We start from the raw sequence: 24,520 nt of genomic DNA on the forward strand, positions 1-24,520 counted from the left end.
TCTCCCCAAACGGGCGGCTCACTCTCCCTATTCCCCCCCTCCACAACTCCCCCGCCCCGTGCGCGGCACCCGCTCCGAGCTCCAAGGCCTCCGGTTCCCCGGGTGGGCGGGGTGCGCCCCGCGGCACCGTGCCAGGGAGTGGCGTGGAGCAGGCGAGCACCCCGGCCCCCGCCCGGGCGCTGCGGGAGGTGCCGGGGGCCTCAGGGGCGGGGCGGGGAGGGGCCGGCGGCGGCGGCGGCGGCGCGCGGAGCCGACCGCAGTGCGGCCGGCGCTAGGACCTGCGGGGGCCTCCCGGGCCGCGGCGCCTCCCGCTCCCCCGCTCCCCCAGCCCTCCTCCCCTCCACCCCAAAATGAGGAAACGGAGCAACTTGTTCCAAGTTGTGCAGCCGGGGCTGCCTCGGGGTGCGCAGCCAGCGCGCCGGGGCCCTCCTGGGTGTGGGCGCGGGGCGCGGCCCGGGGGCGCCCCCTGAGCAGGTGAGCGCGGTGGCGGGGGGGGTGAGGGGAGAGACCGCGGGGCAGTGGCGGGGTGTGGGGGGGAACCCCGAGGCCTCCGGGGGAGTCCCGGGCGTGCGGCGGAGGGGCCGGTGTGAGCGCGAGTGTGCGCGTCCGGCGTGCGCGGCGGGTACGCGGCTGGGGTAGCGGGTGGTTAGAGGCGATCGGGCGCAGGGTGGGGGTATTTTTCTGGGTGCGAGTGTGCGCGTCTGCAAGCTCCCGGGTGTGTGTATCCGCGCGTCCACGTGGAGTGATGTTCGCGTGTGGCCGAGATGCGTGTGCGCGGCCCTGCGTGTAGCTCTGCGTGCCCTGGTGGCCCAGTGTCTGGCGCCCAGCGTCTGGCGCCCAGGTGTTCAAGTGTGGGTCTGTGTGTGTGTTGGGGGGGGACAGGTACACACATTTCTGGACGTCTGAGAGTCTGTCCGTGTGCACCCATGTGTAGAAGTGCACACACCTGTCTCTAGGTGAATGTGTTTTTGCTTGCGCGCCCGCGTGCCTTTGGGTACCTGTGTCCACCTGTGTCCAAGCCCCATGTGTTTCTGTGTGTGCTCGTGTGTACATGGGTCAGTATGCGTGTGAGTACACATGGGGCTGGGGATTTATGGGGGGCAATACTGGAGGGGCAGAGGCTCATCCCTCCAACCATCCCCACTGCCCAGCCACCTGCTGTGGGGTCCAAGGAGGAGAAAAGGGGTGGAAAAGCCCCTTCCCCAGCAGCAGTAAGAGACTGCATGTCTATCCTAGGTTGGCATTGGAATTGGGGGGCATCAGAGAGGCTCAGTTGGTGGCCAGAGAAGCCCAGCAGGGCTGCATGCCCGCTCCCCCCACCCCCTCCCAGCCCCACCCTAGGTTCAGAGATACTTGGGAATGACCTTGAATCATCCTCTGTTTCCTTGCCCTGCCCCTGCCCACTTACCAGAAAAGAGGAACCAAGCTCAGTTAGGTGGCACCATGTTTCCCACCCACTGTGGGGCTGCTGGAGAGCCTGAGCCAGGCACTTCACCCCTCCCCACCCTATGGCCACTTGCTCTGTGCCCACCTTGTGCATCTGTTGCCCTTCCGGGACAATGGCGGGGCTAGACTCTGGTCTCCTCGCTGATGTTCCATGGCAGCAACTCTGATAAGGAACTCCTGTGGGTAAAGACCACCTCCCCAGAGGGGCTTGGGGAGCCACCACCTGGAACCCCCCATGGGGATGCCCTCCCGTACTTGCCCCCACCTGGCCTGGGCAGGAAGTGGTTAGTTAGTAATGGCCGGCGCCCCAGCCTGCCTCCAATCTCCAGCTGGTCTCTGCCCGCCCCCAGGTGAGCCCTCGCTTCCTCCGTGCCTGGCACCCCACGTTCATCTCAGCCAGGATGCCAACGGTGAGTACCCCCAACCCGGGTGCCTGTGTCCTGGGCCGTCCCCCACCCAGTCCACACCCGCGGGACCTCAGCCCCGAGTCCGGGGTGGGGGTGGGGGGCTGGACCTGTGACTCCGGCCCCCTTCAGCCAGGGCTGCACACTCTTTCACTATCACCTGATGCTACATTTCTGTCACCTTTTCTTCCTGACCTTCTGCTTTGGGCCCCTGGGTTTGTGCCTGATAACTTCTGCCCAGGCTGCTCCCTCTTGATTTCTCTTCTGTCTCTGCCTTGCTGTCTTTTGCCCAATTTCCATTTCTCTCTCTCCCTGGGCCTCCCCCTCATGCCCCTTTGGCCCTACCCCCATCCCTCCTCCCGGCCTCAGAGGCGCTGGGCCCCAGGCACCCAGTGCATCACCAAGTGTGAGCACACGCGCCCCAAGCCGGGAGAGCTGGCCTTCCACAAGGGCGACGTGGTCACCATCCTGGAGGCCTGTGAGGTGAGTGGCGGCCGCGGGGCCTGGGCGCGCTTGGGGAGGGGTGTCTCTGCCGGGAGCCCGGACCCCGCCGCCCCACACCCACCGCCGGCTCCCTCCCCGGTAGAGTAAGAGCTGGTACCGTGCCAAGCACCACGCCAGCGGGCAGGAGGGTCTGCTGGCGGCCGGGGCGCTGCGCGAGCGAGAGGCGCTGTCGGCGGACCCCAAGCTCAGCCTCATGCCGTGAGTCTGGGGACGCCCCCCCACCCCCACCCCCGGGGCTGGGCGGCAGGAGGGCCCGGCCCGCCCGGCCCAGCGTGCCCTTCCGCCGGCCGCAGGTGGTTCCACGGGAAGATCTCGGGCCAGGAGGCCGTGCAGCAGCTGCAGCCGCCCGAGGACGGGCTGTTCCTGGTGCGCGAGTCGGCGCGGCACCCCGGCGACTACGTGCTGTGCGTCAGCTTCGGCCGGGACGTCATCCACTACCGCGTGCTGCACCGCGGCGGCCGCCTGACCATCGACGAGGCCGTGAGCTTCTGCAACCTCATGGACATGGTGGAGGTGCGGCCGCCGCCGGGCCTAGCGCCCCAGAGCCGCACGGTCTGCACCGTGGAGGTGGAGGGACCCCAGCCCGGCGCCCCCCCCCCATTCTGGCAACCGGGTGGGCCCGGGACACCCACTGCTGCACGCACAGTCCTGGTGTGGGAAGGAGGGGCTAGTCTCCGTGGACCACCGGCCCCACAGCTGGTCTGAGTCCTCTGGGCCCCCCTCTAGGGAGGGACTGGGGTGGCTCCTCTGGGGACCCCTAGGAACCTCCACGTTGACACTGATCCAGAGACCACCGCCCCACCTTCCCCAGGATCCTCCTGTTTCCTAGCCTGCATCCTTTCCGTTCCCATGGAAACCAGCCCAACTCCTCGGGTGGGAAGCAAAGCCCCCCTTCTCCCCAGCTCCTGCCCACCCCCTTCGGAGAGCCGCCCTGGGGAGGGCACAGAAGGCAGGGGTCCCCTGCACCCCCGGAGGGGCTCACGGCTGCCTCTGCTCCGCCCGCACCCTGCAGCACTACAGCAAGGACAAGGGGGCCATCTGCACAAAGCTAGTGAAACCCAAGAGGAAGCAGGGCACCAAGTCGGCAGAAGAGGAGTTGGCCAAAGGTAGGGGCCCCCGCCCCTCCTCATGGGGCCGGTGGCCAAAGCCGCATCACTTGAGCATGGCTTGCTGTGCCCGGCACTGCGAGCTGAAGACCTGGAGCAGCGCTCGGGTGGGGCAGAGGTGCCCACGGACGCCCATCGGCCCACGGGGAGCGAATTCCCACACCTGCTCTGCTTCCGGGTCCCCATCATCCACCCTATGGCCTGGGCCAGAGGCCCAAGCCCGAGCCCCAGCCCAGCCTCAGACCCTCCCACCAGACCGCCTCCTCTCTGGGGAGCATTCCCCTTCCGCCGGACCCCTACCTCAGTGTCCCCAGAGGTGACTTTCTATCAAGAAAATTCACCCACATCACTCTCCTGCCTTCTAGAACCTTCCCTTGATTGTAAGGGAAGATGGCTGAGCCATCTTTCTTAGTTCATCCACAAGACCCTTCCTCCATGCTCCTTACTTGCCTCCTTGCTTTCCTCTCGCCTCTATGCTATTGTGCATTCTGTTCCCTCCACCGGAAGTGCCCCTCCAGGCCCTGAGTAATGAAATCCCCGATGCTCAAGGCCCTGAGCAAATGCCCCCTCCCACGGCCACTCCTCCTGAACCTGATGATCGTGTCTGTCTCTCCCAGGGAAATCTGGACGTCTCAGGGATGGCCCCCAGGGGAGGCTGGTGTCCCCGTGCTTGATCAAAATTAAGGGCTCGTAATTTGGTGGGGGGGGGCGGGCTTTGGGCAGGAAGGGGAAGGAGTTTGAGACATGGAGTCTCATGGAGTCCCATGTTTGAGACAAGGAGTCAGGGAGGCTGGACCCCAGATGACCACTTAGAACGCTGGGAGATTCTGGAAGATTCGGGAACCTCTGCCAGAAGATTCCAGAAGCTTTACCAGTCTCCATGTCTGTTGTATTTTTTTGCTGTGTGTCCTGGGTGGCCAGAGGTAAAGGTCTATAAAGGGAAGAGTCCCTGGGGTATTTGGAGGGACAGTCTCCAGGTAGAAGAGAGAAGGGCAGCCCTAAAGGGTTTGCCAGCGCCACCCCCTGGACCCGATGGGGCATTCCCGGGAAGCCATGCTGGGGTCCATCCCCCACCCCGTAAGCCCCTTTCCTCAGGTCATCCCGGGGTACACAGGCTCTGTTGCTTTCCAGCACTTGATAAGCAGGCCCAGGAGTGGGGTGTCTCGGACAAGCCCTTGACCATTGCTGGGAGCAGCTGCATGTGTGCCCCTGGCCGGGGCGCTGTGGGGGACACCACCTGGCCTCTTGCCAGGTGGAGCCCGTTCCCCTCTGACCCGGTCCCTACCCCACAGCTGGCTGGTTACTGAACCTGCAACATTTGACGCTGGGTGCACGGATTGGAGAGGGTGAGTTTGGAGGTGAGTGGAGGCCTGGGTAAGAGGCTGAAGGAAGGGGGGCGTGTTCGGGTTTAGGAGTCATGAGGGGCGAGTTAATTCACACCCATGTTAGCACCTGCTCTGTGAGGGGGGCTGACGTCAGCTCAGGCAGGCACTCGGTGATCGGTGATCGTGCTTGATGCCTTCACACCTCCAGGCCCTGTGCTCGGAATGCCACTCCTGGAATTTGTTACTTGGAAGGCTCTGGGGCTTGCTTAGGTCAGGGGTTGGCCTACCTTCTCTGTAACGGGCCTGAGTGCACCTATTTTAGGCTTTTGAGGCCAGACGGTCTGAGTCAGTGTTCGGCTCTGCCTTTGTAGCAGGAAAGCAGCCGCAGACACAGGTAAATGAATGGGCGGGGCCGTGTGCCAATAAAACTTTATTTGTAGACACTGAAACTGGAGCACCATGTAATTTTCGTTTATTGCAAAGTAGTATTCTTCTTTTGATTTTTTTCCCCAAACATTTAAAAAGGTAAAAACCGCTCAGAACCTAGGGGCCTTAACTGACTGAGCCACCCACGTGTCCCTGAACTTAAGGGCCTTGCAAAAGCGGGGTGGCCTCTGACAGGATTGGGTCTGGCCCCCGAGCTGAGGTTTGCCGACCTGGGTTCAATGCTTCTCTTTGATCAGCTTGTAGGGGTGAGGGGTTTTCCAGGCCTGGGGCCCCACAGCAGTGTTGGGGCATGTGGGGGTCGGGGTAGGTGGGTATTCCCAACTGTTTGTCCCCATACCCGTTCCCCCCCGCAGCGGTCTTGCAGGGTGAGTACCTGGGACAGAAGGTGGCTGTGAAGAACATCAAGTGCGATGTGACAGCCCAGGCCTTCCTGGATGAGACGGCGGTGATGACGTGAGTCCGGGGGCAGGGTGGGGGGTGAGGAGGGCATCCCGGGGTCGGGGACCCAGCCGTGCCTTCACGGCCCACCTGCTGGCCCCCCAGGAAGATGCAGCATAAGAACCTGGTGCGTCTGCTGGGCGTCATCCTACACCAGGGGCTCTACATCGTCATGGAGCACGTGAGCAAGGTGGGGGTGGGGCCTGAGGTGCCATCGGGGCCTGGGGGGGCTGCTGAGCAGCCTCGAGCCCCCCAGGTCCATCTCCCTCCCCCACAGGGCAACCTGGTGAACTTTCTGCGCACACGAGGCCGGGCCCTCGTGAGCACCCCCCAGCTCCTGCAGTTTTCCTTGTGAGTGGGGCTCCCGAGGGGGTGGGGCGGGGGGCCTTCCAAGGTCAGGGGGGCACTGAGGCATGGAGCAGGAGAAGCCCGGCCTTGGGAGTTTGCACCCTTGCAGCCACCCCCACCTCGGGCCCTGCCCCCTCCCCAGGCACGTCGCCGAGGGCATGGAGTACCTGGAGAGCAAGAAGCTGGTGCATCGAGACCTTGCCGCCCGCAATATCCTCATTTCCGAGGACCTGGTGGCCAAGGTCAGTGACTTCGGCCTGGCCAAAGCCGAGCGGAAGGGGCTGGACTCAAGCCGGCTGCCAGTCAAATGGACGGCGCCTGAGGCTCTCAAACATGGGGTGAGCCCCCCTCCGCCCCTGGGACCCTTGAAGCCCCGGTTCCGCCTGCTCTGTGACCCTGGGCACATCTCTTATTCTCTCGGGACCTCTTTCAAGGGAATGGCTCTGCCACCCCAGTGAGTGCTTGGCCCACGGTCGCTCCTTTTTAGCCCGTGTCTGGCCTCTCCCTTGTGTGACCCTCTCTGGGCCCCCATTTCCCCATTTCTGAAGCAGACGGGCTCTGCGCCGGGGCCAAGAATAACAAGGCCCCCTCCCTGCACTGGGTCTGAGTCCCACTCGGCTGGGGAAGGCTCAGAGGGAGCAGTCTGTTGGGAGGAGACCAGAGAGTGAAGGTCAGCCCGGGGGGACTTCCTGGAGGAAGCAGGGGCTGGCGCAGAAATCCTTCGGGGCCCCTCCTCACCCTGATCCTGGGCCCCACAGAAGTTCTCCAGCAAGTCGGATGTCTGGAGTTTCGGAGTGCTTCTGTGGGAGGTGTTCTCATACGGCCGGGCTCCGTACCCCAAGATGGTGAGTGGAGTGTTGGGGGGAGGCACTGGGCCCCCTGCGGATCTGGCGACTGTGGCCCTGACCCCAGCCATGCCGGTGTGCACTCTGCCCACAGTCGCTGAAGGAGGTGTCCGAGGCCGTGGAGAAAGGGTACCGCATGGAGCCCCCCGAAGGCTGCCCGGCCCCCATCCATGCCCTCATGGGCGGCTGCTGGGAGGCTGAGCCTGCCCGCCGGCCGCCCTTCCGAAAACTGGCAGAGAAGCTGGCCCGGGAGCTGCGCAGCGCAGGCGCCTCGGCCCCGGTGGGGGGCCAGGACGCGGACAGTTCTCCCTTGCCCCGAAGCCAGGAGCCCTGACCCTGCCCAGTGAGGCCTTGGGCCCCAGAGGAGAGCGTGGAGGGCGCGGGGTGGGGCAGGGGCCAAGGCCTGAGGAGGGTCAGGGCCGGTGAGCTGCCCATCTGGCTCGCAGCAGGGCAGGCCCTCATGGGGGACTCCAGGCGGCCCGTGGACACCACAGACCGGGGAGGCAAGGGGTCAGCGCCTCCATAAAGCCTGGTTCCAAGGACGGTGGGTGTCTGAGTCTCTCTGCAACCCTTGGCGTCCCTCACCCCAGGGGCTTAACACCAGGGGAGCCCCCGCCACCATCGCTCAGCCCAGGGCGATCCACCTGCCTGTTCTCTGCCCGCTGAGGGGCCTACCCAGCCGGGATCCTGTAGCCGCCGTGGGGACACGGGTCCCCAGGGATGGAGTGAGGAGAACCCCCAGGATCACAGCCACCCCCACGGACCTACTTACTATCATCCATGGTTCCCGCTGTGGTACCCCCACGGCTGCCGTATTCAACCCTTGGGGTCCCAGGCTCAGAGGACCGCGGGAGGGTGCCAGTGGCCACGGAGGCCCAAGTTCCACGCCGCCACCCCCTCTGCCCCAGCCTTGCCCCTCAGGGTGGATGTGCGGGAGCCCGGGGAGGGTCCAGTCCAGCCACCAGACTGACCCAGCGACTCAGGCGGAGACTGGCTGAGAAGTGCTGGCCCTGCCTCTCTTGTCCACACCCACACGGGCTGGGGCCCAGGCTCGCACCCCCAAGTTCTGAGCTTTGTGGCCCTGACCTGTGGTGACCAACCAGCCCGAACTGAGAGCATTTCTAGGATGGAGGGACATTAGTGCTAAACGTTAGTGCATCTGGTGAACTGGGGAGTTGGTCCCCCCCCACCTGGGCTCCAGCAGCCTCCTCTACAATCAGGCGTCTTTTCGGGGTGGGGTTGGGGATTGAAGGCCCACACCAGCGAAGGGCTCAGCGCACACAGCTGGTGCTCAGTTACTGCTGTGTCTGACAGTCGCCCCCTCTCAACTGATGTTTCCAGCCAGCCAGCTTCTAGGATGCCTGGAGGGGGTCTCTGGCCAGGCGGGGGTGGCCCTCTCCCCGGGAACCCCCAAACTGGGGCTGGGGAGGGGACACCAGACCATAGCACACCCGCCCCCTTTGGCTGGCCCACCCCCCCCTGAGCACAGCCTCAGCGGGGGGGGGGGGGCTTTCCCAAGGTCACACTGACCTCCTGTGGTGCCCTCCCCCTAAGCCCTGCCCACCCTCTGGTCTCAGTTTCCCCACCGGCAGCTGAAGGGGCTTCGGGATTCTTCCTGGGGGAGAAATGAAGGATGGGGGACCCGTCGGGCCGAGAGTGGCCTGACCCCCACCTAATCCAGCTGGAGGGGACACGTAGCCCCACCCCACCCCGCCCTTAATCCTGTTCTCTAAGCTGACACAGCGTCTGCACCCGAATCAGCTGCATCCGCTAAGCCACCAAAGCCTCTGTGCCTAACGCCCAGATCCCTCCTGCAGCCTCTTAACCCACCCGGGGCCAATTAGCTAATTGGGGCCTGAGAACAGAGCAGCTCTTTAGTAATGAAGCAATTAGGGACTTAGAGACCACCACCTCCCCGCCCCATATTGCAGGCCTCGTACCCCGGCCCCAGAGCCCCGAGCCCACCTCACAGACAGGGCAGCTGGGCTTGGAGGGTCCCAGGGAGCCTCGGGAAGCACCTGGGCTCAGGGTGGCTGGGGCCTCCTTGCCCGGCTCCCCCCAGCCCTGGGCGCTGAGCCCCTGACCCCCCCCTCCCGGCCCTCAGCAGGAAGCACAGCTGGTTCCTCATCCAAGGCCGTTAGTGCGCGTAGTTGGACCCCCCTCCAGGGCCTCGCCCCCCTTCGCTGGGGAGGGGGTTGCACACGCGGGCCCCTCCCTACAAAGCCAACATTCCGGCAGGTGCCTCCCACCTGCTCCCCGGTCCATACACAGGCCTGGACCTCCCTCCTGTCCTCTGTGTCACTAAATCCATCAGACATTTTCTTGGCCTCCCCTTGCCCCCCCCCACCCCCAGACTCCCCTCCTCTTGGGCCCCGGGCTCTTTGGGTGGGGGCGGGGGTGGGCAAACCGCCTCAGGGGCTTCCTCTGGAACCTGCTCTGGCTCTCGGGCCACTGCCTCTGGGACAATCTTGTCATCGACCTGTCCCCAAAACGGGGGCCTGGGTATGGCCGGTTCCTCCCTCTTCCCCCAGACTTCCTCCCCGAGGATTGTTCCTCTGTCCCCCGCTCCCCCCATGTCCATCCCACAGCCCTGGCCCTGATCAGGGCTCTAGCCTCCTCCCGGCCTCCCATCTTGCCCACAGGAGATATTCCTCCAAAATGCCATCTGACTACGTCCCCGCCCCTGCTCCACAACCTCCCGCGATTCCCGAGCACCCTCCCCTTCATACATGGCTGTGTCCAGGGTCTTAACCTTGCCCTCCATCCCCCATTCTGAGAACTTTCTCTAGAAGAGCAACCCACCCTCTTCCCCACCCCCCCCCGCTTGAGTTTTCTCATTAGCCTTATGACCACCCGACACCCTCTATGTCTTATCTGCTGATTGTCTATCTCCCCTCCTAGCATGTCAGCTCCAAGATTTGTGTCTGTTTTGTTCACCTCTGTGAACAGTACCTGGTATACAGCAAGTGCTCAATAACGTTCATTGAATGAATGAAGAGTGAACTTCTATCCATTCCTCAAAACCCAGCGAAAAGGCCCCCTACTCCCCGGTCAGCTCAGTGTCTGGGGGAGGCGACTGGAACTGCCTTCACCTGTCAGGACCTCGGCTTCCCCCACCCCTGTCACCACCTGTGTGTCTACGAGGAACTTTTTCTAGCCCCAGCTGATAAAAACAGTAGCAGTGGACATTCACTGAGCACCTACTGTATGCCAGTCGCTGTGCAATGCTCTACTTTCATCTCCTCCTTGCCCCATGAGAGCCCCATCAGGTAGGTCCTGGCGTCACCCTTCTACAGCTAGGGAAACTGAGGCCCAGAGAGGGGGAGGCCCTTGTTGGTGTCCTATTGCGAGGGGAGGTGGACCCAGGCCGACGGTCACACCCCTCCGGAGCCCCAGCCGTCCTCCCCCATGCCCGCCCTCTGCAGCCAGCGCCCGGGCGGGAGGGGCCGCCTCAAGTAATCACCTCGCTCTAATCTTCACCTCGCCAGACCCCAACCCGCTCCCCGCTTGGTTCTGGCAGGGCCAGGCCAGCGGCAGACGGGGTGCTAGGCCCGCTGGGGCCAGAGCTGCGTGGATACTGGGGCTGTCGAGGGGCTGCTGGGGGCGGTGAGTACTGGGCAGGTGGGCACAGGTGGGCCCTGGTGGGAGTTGGGGGTGCAGAGAGCCCCCCAGGATGGGGGGCAGGACTATGGGGGCAGTGTCCCAGCCTCCTGCCTTCCTGGGGGTCCCGGGCACACAAAGAGATGGACGGACAGACCAAAGCTGAGCTGCAGGCCGATGGAGGCCGTCAGGGAGAGCTCGAGCGGGAGAGTGGGCATAGAGGTGGAGGGACAGACACACAGGGAGAAGAGGAGACGCACGGAGAGCGCGAGCATCCCTCGGTGGACCGGGAGGCAGGGAGGCCGAGTGAATGCAGGCCCCAGCGCAGCTCCCCGGCGCATCTCAGCCCAGGCCCGGCAGGGGCTGGGGGCTCCCCTGCCCTCCCCAGCTGGCCGTCCCTGCTGCCGTCTCACGGCCTCCCGTCCTGCTGCCGCCCGGCCAGGTGGGGGTGCGGAGAAGCCATGTTCCTGAGCCCCGGCGAGGGGCCGGCAGCAGAGGGTGGGGGGCCGGGCCCGGGCGAGGAAGCCCCCAAGAAGAAGCACCGGAGGAACCGCACGACCTTCACCACGTACCAGCTGCACCAGCTGGAGAGGGCGTTTGAGGCCTCCCACTACCCGGACGTTTACAGCCGCGAGGAGCTGGCGGCCAAGGTGCACCTGCCTGAGGTGCGCGTGCAGGTGAGGGCACCCCACAGCCCAGGGAGGGACCCTCCCGGTGTGTAGGCAGCAGGTCTCCAAGCTGGGAAGGCTTCCCAGAGGAGGGGGTGTGGGACTGGGACCTTGGCGGTTGAGTAAAAGTTTTCCAGTTAGAAAGCAGAAAGGGTGGGGGCGTCCGGCTGGCTCAGCTGGTAGAGCGTGCGACTCTTGACCTCAAGGTTGTCAGTTCGAGCCCCATGTTGGGTGTAGAGATTACTTAAAGTCTTAAAAAGAGAGAGAAAGAAAGAGAAAGAAAGAAGCCAGGTGATCTCTAAGCATCCAGGAGTGTGCGCTGAGCAGTGGAGGGGTTACACTGGAGGCGTTTCCAGCCGGTGCAAAGCGGGTGGACGGGGAGGCAGAGCATGGCTGAGAAAGATCTCCGAGTGGCTCGGACCCGGTGCCCAGGGCCAAGACAGGCCGCGGAGCCTGAGGGGCTGGGCGGAGTGGTGAGGAGAGCTTAGCTTCAGGAGACTTGGGGCTGACCTGATGGGGGCCCGGAGAGGAATCCTTCGCTCGAGGCAGATAACACGACGTTGGCCCTGCAGCAGGAGGGAGTCAGGCCGGACAGCAGGCAGAACCCTGCAAAGCTGGGAGCCCCAAAGGACGCAGTGGGGTGGGGAAGAGTGGGCTGGCTCCTCCCCACGGACCCTGAACCAGGAGCACCCCTCTCACTACCTCCAGGTGTGGTTCCAGAACCGCCGGGCCAAGTGGCGCCGCCAGGAGCGTCTGGAGTCAGGCTCCGGGGCTGGGGCAGCCCCAAGGCTCCCCGAGGCCCCGGCACTGCCGTTTGCCCGCCCGCCAGCCATGCCACTGCCCCTGGAGCCCTGGCTGGGCCCCGGGCCCCCGGCCGTGCCAGGCCTCCCGCGCCTCCTGGGGCCGGGGCCCGGGCTGCAGGCATCCTTCGGGCCCCATGCCTTTGGTCCGGCCTTCACGGAGGGCTTCACCCTGGAGGAGGCATCCCTGCGGCTGCTGGCCAAGGAGCACGCGCAGGCTCTGGACAGGGCCTGGCCACCGGCCTGAGTCTGGAGGCCAGCTAGCCCTCTCATCTCGGCCTGTCCGTGGCCACCCACGTCGGTCCCCTCCACCACCTCCTCAGCCTGCCCTGCAAGGAGACCGGCACTGTCTCAGGAAGGAGGTGGCCTGGCCTGGGGCCTCGCCCCCCCCCGCCCCATCTGCCAGACGGGCGTGCGGTGGATGGGGAGGCTCTGGAACAGTAAGGCTGCCATCACAAGCCACTCTGACGGCGCCCAGGTGCCCCGCCTGCACCTCGTCCTTCACAGCCGAGCCCCAGCTCTCGGAGAAATTCCCTTTCACTGCGCGCTCCTGTGTGCCTGTCCTGGGCCCAATCGCTTTACCCCTTGATGACCACCCTTCCCAGAACTCAGCTGGACTCAAGGACGAGGAGGCCATCAAGGGCAAGGAACAGGGTGTGACCAGGCTTGGGGCGGGCCCAGTGTCAGCACGACAGGGGACCTCCCCGTAGGACAGGGCAGCCTGGGTCAGGACAGGAGGGGAGGGGCTCAAGGGCAGAAGTTGCAAGTGACCAGCACCCTGCCTTTGAGCTCTGTCCATGAGGTGACCATAGGCTCACTTCTGGCTCCTCACACCGGTGCACACCACTGGGGTTCAAGCTGGTCTGCTCTTCTCGGTTCACTTGGCATCTCATACGTGAGTCCCAAGGCCGTGTTTTCTTTACCTTGTGGCAGCTGGGGCAATCGCCTGCCCGCCCACCCACGCACCATCCATCTACCCACCCACCCATCATCCATCCATCCATCATGTAATGCGGATGTGATGGTGAACAGACAAAAATCCCTGCCCTGATGGAGCCGCCACTCCAGTGGGAGGAAGACAAGAAGCACAGTTAAATAAATACATACGTACACAAAACACCAGCTGGTTTTAAGTGCTGAGAGAAAATAAAACCCCAAGAAGCAATCCTGAGTGTGTGGCAGGATTACAGTGCAACAGGGTGCTCAGGGGCCTCTTGGAGGTGACATCAGAGAACTGGAGGAGGTAAAAGAGTGAGCCATGGGAACACCTTGGGGAAGAGCCACCCATGCAGAGGGAATGGCATGTTCAAAGGCCCTGAGGCAGGGACCAGCCTGGTGTGTGGGAGGAACCACCGGGTGGCCCCTGGGGCTGAAGTGGAGTGAGCGAGGTGCCAACAGGGAGGTGACAGGAGGCAGGTCTGGCCAGGCCTTGTGGCCATGACAACTCTGTGTCTACCCTGAGAGCCACGGGGATCCACGGGAGGGTTGGGACCTGCTCTGGGCGGGCCACCAGGGAGGGCAGGTAATCCGCTTGGCAGAGTCCTCCTAAGAGGATGAGGGCTCTCGGTTCCCTGGGACGGGGCAGAATTAGTCCCCAGCCCCGCCCACGCCGCCAGACCAGACAGCACAGAGGAGCCTGGAGGGCCCCCGGTCCAGCCCCCCAGGTGGTGCCCGCATCCCGCCGCTCCCCCCCCTGCAACCGCATACCCTCTCAGGCCTCACCCCAGGGCCCCGGGACCCTTCCCCTAGCCAGGCAGGGCAGAAGCTAGGGCTGCTAGGAGCTGATTCTCACTCAGGCTGTGGGTCAGGTTCCTGGTGCCAAATGCAAGACTCCCGGATGCATTTCCTGCTGGGGTGGGCAGGGGGGCGGTTGAGCCCTGGGCACTAGAGGGGTGACAGGAGGACGGTGGATAGGCCTAGGTCCCGGGGCCCAACTGGCCAATGCAGAGAACACATGACCTTGGCAGGAAGGAAAAGGAAGTCCCTTCCCTCTGGCTGGGCTTGCTAAACTGGGTAGGGGGCGTCAGCCAGGAGTCCTGGGGCCACCCCTTTCCAGGAGAACTACCCACCGGAGCTACGAGGACCCAGAGCCAGAGAGAGCCATCACCTGGATACCAAAGCCCGAGCCCAGCGCGCGTGAAGGCAGAGCCCGCCCTGGACGCTTCCGTCTCTCTCTCGTGTTCGGGTAGTTCGGAACGGGTTTGAGCCCCTTGTGACTGAGATGGCGTGTCTAGAAAAACCTCCCCCTGGAGCCATGGGCCTGAGGCAGCCCCCTGCCTGCCTGCCAGCCCCAGACAGCAGCCAGGGCCTGCCAGGGACGGTCCCCCAGGGCCCTGACCCAGCCTCGCCATGGGGACCAAACAGGCACCAGGTCAGGGGTCTCCTCTGTTCTCAGAAAACCCTGTTTTCTCCAGGAAAATAAAGTCTTCCATGGGGGCTGGGTGGAGAAGATGTGCTGTGCCGCGGGGGTCCTCCTTCGGGGCCTGGTGAGGTCCCTGGTGGCTCCAGGCGGCCGGCCCCTCCCCGCTAGAACTTCTGGTTCTTGCTCAGACGGTTGTGACGCCAGATGTTGTGTTTTCGCAGCAGCCGCCAGTACTCCCGGGTCTCGGGGTCCAGCTCTTCTAGCTTCTTGGGGGGGCCCACGTTCATCTGGAACAGCCTGCCGTGGCGTGGGCAGGAGTCAGGGAGGCAGGGCAGACCCCCAGAGGTCCCCCACCCCAGGAACCGTGGGCAGAGGCAGCAGCAGGCTGGGCCCCCCCAGCCACCTGGTGGCGGCATGATCCCGGGGCCCACCCTCCCACCCCGAGCTGGGTTCCTGGCTGTGGAAAAGCTGCCCCATCCCAGTGGTGCTGGAACTGGAGGTGGGCACACACCAAGTCTTGTGCTGCCTCCTGGCCACTGTCTGTGCCATCTGCCGGGAACACCTCCCCACCCACCCATTCAACCTTTCGGAAGCTTTCCTAAGCCTTAAGGATCAGCGCAGGTCAATGGCTTCAATGTCCTGCTACTGGTCCTGGGGCCAAGAGCAAAATCTTCCCTGTATCCCCCCTGGCCCTGCAAAGGCCGAGATCCGTCACCTCCCTGCCCCATCTCCCTCTGCTCTCCACCTTCACTTCCTGCTGTTCTGCTAACAAACCAGGTAAAGTCCTGCCCCGGGGCCTTTGCACAGACTCTTCCCTCTACCTTTAAAGCTCCTTCCACCCACTCAGATCTTGCGTCACGTGCCTCCCCTCCCCAGGGAGGCCCTACGGAAACCTCAGATCTGAGACCTTGCCCTGGCACGCGCTCTCGGGGCTCTCCAGCCTGGCTCACTCACCACTCGGGGTACTCCGCGTCTGGCTTCAGGACCACGTCCTGGCCCTCCTTGTAGATGTTGACGCCCATGGCATGTGTGGTGAGTCGGACGGGGTCCGTGCACACGTCTGGGTCCTTCAGGGCCTCACTGGCCACTCCACCTTTGCCGCCTTTGCCCCCCTTCATCACTGGGGGGTGGGAGAGAGTCATTTCTGCCAGCTGCGTCCTGGGGAGGCTGGCCTTCCCTTCTGACCCCTTTCTCCTGGTCGCGCCCCCCCCCCCCCCGGGGCCCCTGACTAGACAGTGTGCTGCACCCAAGACGATTTTAAGTGGGACGTGGATTCTGCATTAAACACTGACGCTTACAGTGACCAGGCCACTGCTTTCCAATTCTGTTTATCTCACGGAAAAAGAGCTGGTATGCGTCTCGAAGGCCCAACATTTTGTCAATTCCCTCCTTCCAACAAAGGAGGTCAGGCCAGGCTATACCCGGGTGATTTTGCCTTTGCTTCAGTGGCTAATACTCAGATGGGCCCCACTGCGTCCTCAAAGTTCCGGTGGCGACTTGCTCAAAATCACACAGTGCCTTTAAAGGCACAGGCAGGACTGGGACCCAAGTTCAGGACAAACCCCCCCCCGGCAAGAAAGACACCCCGCACCTGGGGCACTGAGTCCAATCACAGCCCAGGTACCTCAAACTGCGCCTGCGCGTATCGCTCAGCGCCTGCCTCTTTGCGCTTGCGCACTGATTCTAGGAAGCGCCTCCCCAAGCCAGCGCCTGCGCACTACTAACTCCCCAATGTCCCAAACCTCTCCCCTCTGGGTCCCTCCTAACCCAGCTCACCCGGTCTCTTGGCATAACCCCGCACCAGGAGTCTTCCAGGCTCGGCAGGGACCGGGAGCTCCCGGGCCCGCCAGCCGTTCCAGGCCCACGTAGTCCCAAAGAGACGTCTGGCCGCCATGACGTACGCGGACTGCCGGCACGTGCCCTTTTCCGGGAGACGACAGCGGCCAAGGGGGTGCTTGGGAGTTGTAGGCTCCTAGAGATTTCTGGGAAATGTATTCCACTCTTAGGCGTTCCGGGTATCTTCTTAAAAACTTTTTTCTTTTTTAAGATTTTTATTTATTTATTTGAGAGAGAGAACAAGAGAGGGGGGAGGGTCAGAGGGAGAAGCAGACTCCCCGCTGAGCAGGGAGCCCGACGCGGGACTCGACCCCAGGACTCCAGGACCATGACCGGAGCCGAGGGCAATCGCTTAACCGACTGAGCCACCCAGGCGCCCACCTTCAAAATTTTATAGATATCCTGTTACTGTTAAGAGGGGACTTTAAAGATATTTCATTTACTTATTGCCCTTCTTCAGTTAGCACTTATTTTAAGACCACGCCCTATGCATTCCTGATTCTATTCAATGAGCAATTAACGAAAGCCTGAAAGTAATTAGGTGATACCTAATAGACTCATTATATCCCAGCCCTTTTGCTAAATCCGTAGCCGGCTCGATCTCATTTAGTCCTCACAAGTAGGAGGTAGGTACTATTATTATCCCCAGTTTAATTGCGGAAGCGAAGCTCAGGGATGAAAAGTTAGGCCAGGACTTGCCATTCCGCCCCCTTACTGTGAGCGAAACCGGAAGTCCGTCTACAATAGGGTCCCTGCGCTGCTTCCGGTGTCTCTCGAGTTGACTCACTTTAATATTCCCAGTCCCATTTCTTCCCATCCATCTGCCATCCATTGGAATCATGCCCACAGCCGTAGATGGCAGGCCGTGATCACTAACCCCAATTTGTAATTGAGGAAACAGGTCCAGAGGCCAGCCGGGACTCCCACTCTGTGTAAACTGCGGCCCGGGATTCGAACCCTTGATTCCGGCACCTAGCGCTCCAGCGCGGCGAGGCTAGCGGGGAGAACTACATTTCCCAGCAGGTCCCGCAAACGTGCGCAAGCCCAGTGGGTCCGAGCGCTGCGCGGACAGACCTGCCGGCGCCGCTGCCGGGAATCGGCGATCCGCGGCCAGTGGAGGACTGTCCGGCTGGGGGCGTGGGGTTCTGGGGGGGTCTCGCGGTCTGAGGCCACCTCGGTTTGGAAAGTGAGTGTCCCGGCGGGGGCAGAGCGGGGTCTGGGGCTGGCGGCTGAAGAAGGGGGTCTGAAGTCTTGAGGCTGGGGTCTGTGAGAGGACCGGGGTCTTAACTCGTAGCTTTAGGTGAAGTTACGTCTTCAGGCTGGGTTCTGAGGTCCGGGTCAGAGTCCGGGGTTGATCTTGAGCGTGGCGTTGGAAGTTTTGAGAGTAGGCTCTGCTTTCTGGCGTCTTGGATCTCTAGTATTAAGTCTGGGGTCCTGGATCTAGTCCTAGGCTGAGGTCCTGAGTCCGAGGTCTCGGGGACCTGCACCTACCGGGTCTGTATAGTCAGGCAGTGTCTCCAGCCTGGGTTACACGTCGCGGTGGGAGGAGACCTGGAAGAACCAAGTCTGGAGGAGCAGGGTCCCCGGGTGGGGAGAGGCCTGGGCTGACAGGTAACAGGGGAGTACTCCGAGGTTCGGAGCCTATGAAGCCACTGTCTTACAACTGCCTGTTCTGCATCTGGATTTCCTCTTCTATCAATTGGAGATCATAGCAGACCCTTCCTTGCAGGGTATGGTGAGGATTAAATTCTGTGTTCTACATGAACGGCGCCCACCTAGAGCTTGGCACCACGTTGGCACTCAGGAAATCTTATCTTTGAATCTCTCTTTCAGATGTTGGCCTGAGCCTGGGGTCCAGGCATGGAATTCCTGACAACTTCCCAATCTCCCTCAGGCCCTCCAGCAATGGACTTGGAGGAGCCCAGGGACACAATTTCACCCTCCCAGGACCTCACCCCCAACTGCCAGTGGGACCGGGTGCCGGGACGCTCCGGCAGCCTGAGTCAGATGGAACTCGATGGGCCAAGTATTGAGGACCTGGTGCAACAGTTTGAGGCTCTGCCTGGTGATCTGGTGGGCTTGTCCCCGGATGGACCTCCCTGCCCCTTGCACGTGGCCACGGGCCACGGCCTGGCCTCCCAGGACGTTGCTGATGCCCATGGGCTCTTGTCTGCCGAGGCCGGCCGAGACGACCTGCTGAGCCTTTTGCACTGCCAGGAATGCCCTCCTTCCCAGTCTTGTCCCAAGGAGCCTCCGGACCCTGCCCCTCGCCCGCTGCAGCCCCCTGAGGACCCAGACGGAGATACCAGTGCCCCGGAATGGGTGGAGGGAGCTTCTGCCGAGCATGGCGGCAGCAGGAGCTCAAGCAGCTCCCCGGAACCGTGGCTGGAGACGGTACCTCTGGTTGCTCCTGAAGAACCACCTGCCGATACCCAGGTAGAGCCTGTCCCGCCCCCCAGGCCGCCTCTGCTGCCAGAAACCAAGCCAGGGGACTCAGTCCTGCCCCTCTTCTGTCTTCTTCCAGAACCCCAAGACCCTGGTGACATACCCTGCCCTCCAGGAGGGTGAGTGTCCTGCCCACCCTGGCCCCCAGGGACTTAGCAATTTCAGAATCGCCCCAATCAGGCTCCTCCCAAAATGGTACAAAGTTTGCCAGGAAGGAGTTGTTTCTAGAGAGGCTTGGAGGTTGGTTGAGTAGATTCCAGATGGTCTGGGAGTGGGGAGAGAGTGGTGAGAATGTTCTAGAATGAATAGGGGATGGAAGGGCATGTGTGGCATTTGTAGCATGGTTCTAGAGCAGGGCTTGGCAAATTACCATCTGCGATCAAATCCAACCCGCCTGTTCTGGCATGTCTTGTGAGCTACCAGTGGGTTTTATGTTTTTACGTGGTTGGAAAAAAACAGAATAGTATTTCTTGATGCATGAAAATAATGTGCAACTCAAATTTCAGTGTCCACAAATAAAGTTTTATTGAGACACCGTCATGCCCATTCATTTACGTATTGTCTACTGTGGTTTTCATGTTACAACGGCCAGGTTGAATAGTTGCAGTGCAGACCATCTGGCCCACAAAGACAAACGTATTTACTGTTGGGCCCCTGCATAAAAAGTTTGTCAATCTTGGGATGCCTGGATGGCTCAGTCACTTAAGTGTCCAACTCTTGAGCTCAGCTCAGGTCTTGATCTTGGGGCTGTGAGTTCAAGCCCCACGTTGGGCTCCAGGCTGGGTGTGGAGCCTGCTTTAAAAAAAAAAAATTTTTTTTCTCAATTTCTGCCCTGAAAGCATGGAAAGAACCAGTTCTGGGCACCTAGAATGTTCTAGGATTAACCCCCCAAACTACCTGAGGCTGTAAGTCAAAGAGCAAGTTTTATGGTTGTGGGAAGGCGAAGCTGGTTTGGACTTACAGTTCCAAGAAGGTGCTGGAATCATGGGTGGAGCCATGACTCACCTTGGGAGTTCCAGAATTTGGCCTTGGTTCTAGATTAAAAGAACCTGGGCTGATAGTGTTCTAGAATGGTGAACAGAGCTGTCTAGACTGGGGGGTTTCATAATCATGGGGTGAATAGAGCATATCTACCATTCTAGCTCGGGGTGTTCTAGCACCGTGGACAGGGCTGTCTGATTCCGGAGTAATCAGAAAGTTCTAGAGTCGTGCTATACAATAGAATCATAATGTGAGTGATGTGTAACTTTTTTTAAAAAAGATTTTATTTATTTTGAAAGAGAGAGAGTGTGTGCATGCTAGCAGGGGGAGGGACAGAGGGAGAGGGAGAGAGAAAAATCCCAAGCAGGGCACCTGGGTGGCTCAGTCTGTTAAGCATCTGCCCTTGGCTGAGGTCATGATCTCAGGGTCCTGGGATCGAGCCCCACGTTGGGCTCCCTGCTTCTCCCTCCCCCTCTGTCGCTCCCCCTGCTTGTGCTCACTCTCTCTCTCAAATACACAAATAAAATCTTAAAAAAGAAAAAAAGAAAATCCTAAGCAGCCTCTCTGCTGAGTGCAGAGCTTGACACAGGGCTCGATCCCATGACCCTGAGATCATGACCTGAGCCGAAATCAGGAGTCAGATGTTCAAACAACTGAACCAGCCAGGCACCCCTGTGTGTAACTTTTAATTTCCTAGTTATCTGCTTTAAAAAAATAAACATAGGGGCGCCTGACTGGCTCGGTCAGAGGACGTGTGACTCTTGATCTTGGGGTCATGATTTCGAGCCCCATTTTGGGTGTAGAGATTACTTAGAAAACAAAAACTTAAAAAAAAAACAGGAAAAAGTAATTAACATTTTAATTAACTCAATCTATTTAAGGTGTTGTTTCCATGTATAATTAATATCTTATAATTATTTTACCTTTTTTTATACTAAATTTTTTAAAATCCAGTGTGCATTTTCAGTTGCCACATTTCAGGTGCCCAATCCCCACACGTGCCTGGCTGCTAGCATATTGGATGGTGCAGTTCTAGAACCCCAGAGTGGAGTTCTGTTGTTCCAGAATCTTAGATCACGAAAGATAATGGGCAGAACGGGCTGTACTTTAAATTCACTTCGAGTCATCCAGAGCTGGGGCCTGCACCTGCAGTTCTAACCCAAAAAAGCAACCACTCCTTGTTAAGACATTCTAGAACTGGGAGAACTGGCTGGTTCTAGATTGCTCAGGGAATTACGGAGCTCGACGGCAGAGTTTTGTGTGGTTCTGGGCTAGGTTGGTGGAATTCTAGAACTATGTGCAGAGTTGTTCATTTCTGGACTACTCAGATCATTCTTGGACTCACTGGGGACAGCTGAGCTGTCCCGACTATTTGAGGATGTTCTAGAACCATAGGAAGAGCTACCCAATGCCATCATGATTAAGAAGTTACAGAATCACGGAGTGGGAAAATGTGGTTCTGGAGGGGTGCTGATTTCTAGAACCCCTGCAGAATTCTATGGTTTGAGAGCTGTCAGGGAGCTCTAGAACCACAAACGGAAGCCATTTGGGGTTCTGGACGGTGTGAGAGTTTTTAGACATGTGGGACGTTGTCTCTTCCTACTCTGGGCAGTTCTACAACTATGGAGTAGAGTTGTCTCCGGTCCTGGGCTGACAAGGGAGAAATCTAGAACAGTGGGCAAAGCTAAATGGCTTCAGATTGATTCGGGGAATTCCAGAACCACTGAGTACAGGTGACTGGTTTTGTAATGTTGCTGGTTTTAGAAAAGGGACTGCCTGGTTCTAGCCTGATGACAGAATTCTAGAAACACAAGGTGGAGGTGCCTGAGGGCTAGAGCGGTTTTTGGATCCTGCTGTGGTTCTAGACTCTCAGAGGGCTCCTGAAACTGGGTCCTCTGCCCTGGAGTCCGTGAGCCGTGGACAGAGTCCAGCTGGCTCTAGACCGACAAGAGGCTCTGGATGTCTGTGGTTCCTGCTAATGGGATGGTTCTGGAACAGTGGGCGGATGTGTATGGCTCAAGAGTGCTAAGCCATGGGGTAGAACACTGTGCTTCCGGACCACTGAGGGAGCCAAGACCCAGGGCAGAGCCCGTGGGGTTGGACGTGCGTGGCTCAGGGCTCACCGGGGCTGACCCTCCTCCACTGTTGCTTTTAGTACCTGGTCCCTGTGACCATGAAGACCTCCTAGACGGTGTCATATTTGGGGCCAAATACTTGGGCTCCACCCAGCTGGTGTCCGAGCGGAACCCACCTCCCAGCACACGCATGGCCCAGGCCCGGGAGGCGATGGACCGTGTCAAGGTGAAGCCAGGGCTGCGCAGCTGGGGTTCCCTGCGGCCAGTGGGCGGGTGGGCGGGTGGGCTGCCGGCCAGGTCCTCCAAGGCCCCTGGAGCCCAGCGCGGCAGAGGCTGGGTCTTCGCGGGCCTCCACCTCCCACCCACCCCCACAGGCCCCTGACGGGGAGACCCAGCCCATGACGGAAGTGGACCTCTTTGTGTCCACCAAGAGGGTCAAGGTTCTGACGGCCGACTCCCAGGTACGGAGCCAGGCCCGGCCTCCGGGGTGTGGGGGCCCCGCCGAGCGCCCGCACAGCCCGCCCACGCTTGGTCTCCCCCCCCCCCCCCCCCCCCGCCACTCCAGGAGGCCATGATGGACCACGCCCTGCAGACCATCTCCTACATTGCTGACATCGGCAGTGTGCTGGTGCTCATGGCCCGGCGGCGGCTGGCCCGGCGGCCGGCATCCCAGGCCCACAGCCATAGGCTCTACAAGATACTGTGCCACGTCTTCCACTCCGAGGACGTGAGCAGCCCTGCTCTGGGCGTCCTGGGGGAGAGGGGGACCCGGGCCGGCCCCACCCTATGCCAGAGCCCGCCTGGCCACACTGTCACTGCAGCATCCTTCCATTGGTCCTCGGCGCGGGCCGCTGTCCCCCTCCCCACCCCCGAAGCCCCTGGTCCTTCCCGTAAGCCTTGGAGACTGGCAGCCGACCCCTGAACCTCCCCTCTCCGGGCCTGTCTCCCTCCCCTCCCCTCGCCCCCCCATAAATTCCCCAAGACAGGGGCTGGTTTCCACAGTCCCCGAAGCCACAGGGCATTGTGCTGTCTCTTGGGAATGCTGCCTCCCTGTGGGGGTGGGAGGGCTCGGCTCTGGGGACGCCAGAGGGTTTGGGGGACCTGAAGGAGGTGGGTGGGACACCCCCCCGAGAGATGCTGCCCATCGGCCTGCAGGCCCAGCTCATCGCTCAGGCCATCGGCCAGGCCTTCACCGTGGCCTACAGCCAGTTCCTTCGGGAAAGTGGCATCGACCCCAACCAGGTGGGTGCCCAGCAGAGCCAGGGCGCCGCGGGCCCCGGCCACCTCCACAATGGGGACCTCGACCATTTCTCCAACAGCGAGAACTGCAGGGAGGTGAGCAAGCAGGCCGGTGGGCCCCCGCCAGCCCCCCAACAGAGCAGCCCTCATGCCTCCCACCTCGTGTCCCCCTCCCAGGTGTGCATCGAGAAGCGCCGGGGCGAGGGCCTGGGCGTGGCCCTGGTGGAGTCGGGCTGGGGCTCCCTGCTGCCCACGGCTGTCATCGCCAACCTGCTGCACGGGGGGCCCGCCGAGCGCTCGGGGGCCCTCAGCATCGGGGACCGCCTCACTGCCATCAATGGGACCAGCCTGGTGGGGCTGCCCCTGGCCGCCTGCCAGGCTGCCGTCCGCGTGAGTCCCCTGCAGGGTGGCCGGGGGCCCTTCCCTGGCGCGGTCCAGAAGGGGCAAGGTAGAGCATGAAGTCCTACCCGCCCCCGTCTGCTCAAGGAGACAGAGCCTTGGAGAGGGGACGCTGCTGGTCCGGGGGGGGCCTTGATGGGGTGAAGGCAAGATTCGAACCCAGGCGGTCTAGCTGCAGCGTCGGGAGCCTTCCTCTCTGCCCCGAGGCAGCCAGTGTGTTCTTGAGTCTTGACCCTTGTTGCCGGCTGGGGAAACTGAGGCTCACAGCGGGGAAGGACCTGGCCAGGTCAGAAGGGCAAGCCCGACACGGTCCACGCAGCATGTTATGTTTGAGCGTGGCAGACGCTGCTAGCAATGTGCTCTCGACAGGGAAACTGAGGCCACAGATAGGGAGGGGAGAGGTCACCGCTCCGACCTGAGGCCGCCCAGCTTGAGTCTGTGTTCTTAGCTGCTTCTCAAGGGGTCTTCTAGAATCAAGAGCCTTGACTCTGAAGCTCCATTTCACGAGTGGGTAAACTGAGGCCCCAGGGGGCTGCAGTGTACCGAGAGGCCCTGCTAGGCCAACAGCCCATGTCCTACACAGGAGGTGAGGTCACAGACCTTGGTGACCCTCAGCATCATCCACTGCCCGCCGGTCACCACAGCCATCATCCGCCGGCCCCACACCCGTGAACAGCTGGGCTTCTGCGTGGAGGACGGCATCGTGAGACCCCAGCCCCAGGACGGGGGAGGCGGGGGGGGGGGGGCTGGTGGCCCCCGAGCGCGGCTGCCTGAGCGGCCGCGGCCCCTCCCTGTCCCCTCCAGGTCTGCAGTCTCCTCCGGGGCGGAATCGCAGAGCGCGGGGGCGTGCGTGTGGGGCACCGCATCATCGAGATCAACGGGCACAGCGTGGTGGCCACGCCGCACGCCCGCATCATCGAGCTGCTCACCGAGGCCCACACGGAGGTGTGTGGGCAGCGGGCGGGTCCAGGGGGGCGCCCCTCCGGCCAGTGCAGGCCCCCCCTGAGCCGCTGGCCTTCTCTCTGGCCCCCCAGGTCCACATCAAAATGATGCCGGCCGCCACCTACCGCCTGCTCACCGGCCAGGAGCAGCCCGTGTACCTGTGACCAGCCACCAGCGCCCCCCGTCCCTCCCCCTGCTGTGCCTTAGCCCCAGAAGCCCTGGGAGCCCGTCTGTGGGGCCTCCAAGGCTTCTGGGCGCCGTGTTATTTTCTGATGTAAAACATTAAATGCTTAAAAAAAATGGGCAAGAT

The 24,520-nt window shown here is 61.7% G+C and overlaps 4 protein-coding genes across 8 annotated transcripts; 3 read left to right on the forward strand and 1 right to left on the reverse strand.

Annotated features, from left to right (window-relative positions):
• Window positions 1–332: 332 nt before the first annotated feature.
• Window positions 333–7,405, forward strand: MATK (megakaryocyte-associated tyrosine kinase). 4 transcript variants are annotated; one of them, XM_088018142.1, is made up of 13 exons: window positions 364–474; window positions 1,797–1,856; window positions 2,220–2,333; window positions 2,437–2,552; window positions 2,648–2,867; window positions 3,367–3,460; window positions 4,753–4,818; window positions 5,586–5,685; window positions 5,776–5,860; window positions 5,948–6,021; window positions 6,161–6,356; window positions 6,777–6,863; window positions 6,958–7,405. In XM_088018142.1, exons 2-13 carry the CDS (start codon window positions 1,848–1,850, stop codon window positions 7,195–7,197), a joined length of 1,401 nt encoding a protein of 466 aa, XP_087874268.1. In that variant the 5' UTR covers window positions 364–474; window positions 1,797–1,847; the 3' UTR covers window positions 7,198–7,405. The 4 variants fall into 4 exon arrangements, with proteins under 4 accessions (XP_027981859.2, XP_027981858.2, XP_027981860.2 ...); XM_028126058.2 differs by having other exon boundaries at window positions 333–474; window positions 1,797–2,333; window positions 2,648–2,906; window positions 5,776–5,851; XM_028126057.2 differs by having other exon boundaries at window positions 334–474; window positions 1,797–2,333; window positions 2,648–2,906.
• A 3,519-nt stretch (window positions 7,406–10,924) lies between these two features.
• On the forward strand, window positions 10,925–12,868 carry RAX2 (retina and anterior neural fold homeobox 2). The gene is made up of 2 exons (XM_028126063.2): window positions 10,925–11,140; window positions 11,840–12,868. Exons 1-2 carry the CDS (start codon window positions 10,925–10,927, stop codon window positions 12,176–12,178), a joined length of 555 nt encoding a protein of 184 aa, XP_027981864.1. The 3' UTR covers window positions 12,179–12,868.
• Window positions 12,869–13,035: 167 nt separating this feature from the next.
• On the reverse strand, window positions 13,036–16,217 carry MRPL54 (mitochondrial ribosomal protein L54). Its single transcript, XM_028126064.1, has 3 exons — window positions 16,070–16,217; window positions 15,248–15,413; window positions 13,036–14,590 (listed from the first exon to the last, which is right to left on the reverse strand). Exons 1-3 carry the CDS (start codon window positions 16,185–16,187, stop codon window positions 14,458–14,460), a joined length of 417 nt encoding a protein of 138 aa, XP_027981865.1. The 5' UTR covers window positions 16,188–16,217; the 3' UTR covers window positions 13,036–14,457.
• Window positions 16,218–17,182: 965 nt separating this feature from the next.
• APBA3 (amyloid beta precursor protein binding family A member 3) lies at window positions 17,183–24,517 on the forward strand. Of its 2 annotated transcripts, XM_028126060.2 has the most exons (11): window positions 17,183–17,315; window positions 17,963–18,565; window positions 18,654–18,693; window positions 21,711–21,856; window positions 22,005–22,091; window positions 22,196–22,357; window positions 22,786–22,965; window positions 23,047–23,259; window positions 23,852–23,971; window positions 24,073–24,213; window positions 24,303–24,517. In XM_028126060.2, exons 2-11 carry the CDS (start codon window positions 17,990–17,992, stop codon window positions 24,372–24,374), a joined length of 1,737 nt encoding a protein of 578 aa, XP_027981861.1. In that variant the 5' UTR covers window positions 17,183–17,315; window positions 17,963–17,989; the 3' UTR covers window positions 24,375–24,517. The 2 variants fall into 2 exon arrangements, 1 of the variants encoding a protein (XP_027981861.1); XR_003612687.1 differs by lacking the exons at window positions 24,073–24,213; window positions 24,303–24,517 and having other exon boundaries at window positions 23,047–23,775; window positions 23,852–23,939.
• Window positions 24,518–24,520: the final 3 nt, after the last annotated feature.

Source organism: Eumetopias jubatus, unplaced genomic scaffold, assembly GCF_037043125.1.
Source record: "Eumetopias jubatus isolate StellerSeaLion01/CBP00866 unplaced genomic scaffold, mEumJub1_p1.0 scaffold_1, whole genome shotgun sequence".
Taxonomy (NCBI): domain Eukaryota; kingdom Metazoa; phylum Chordata; class Mammalia; order Carnivora; family Otariidae; genus Eumetopias; species Eumetopias jubatus.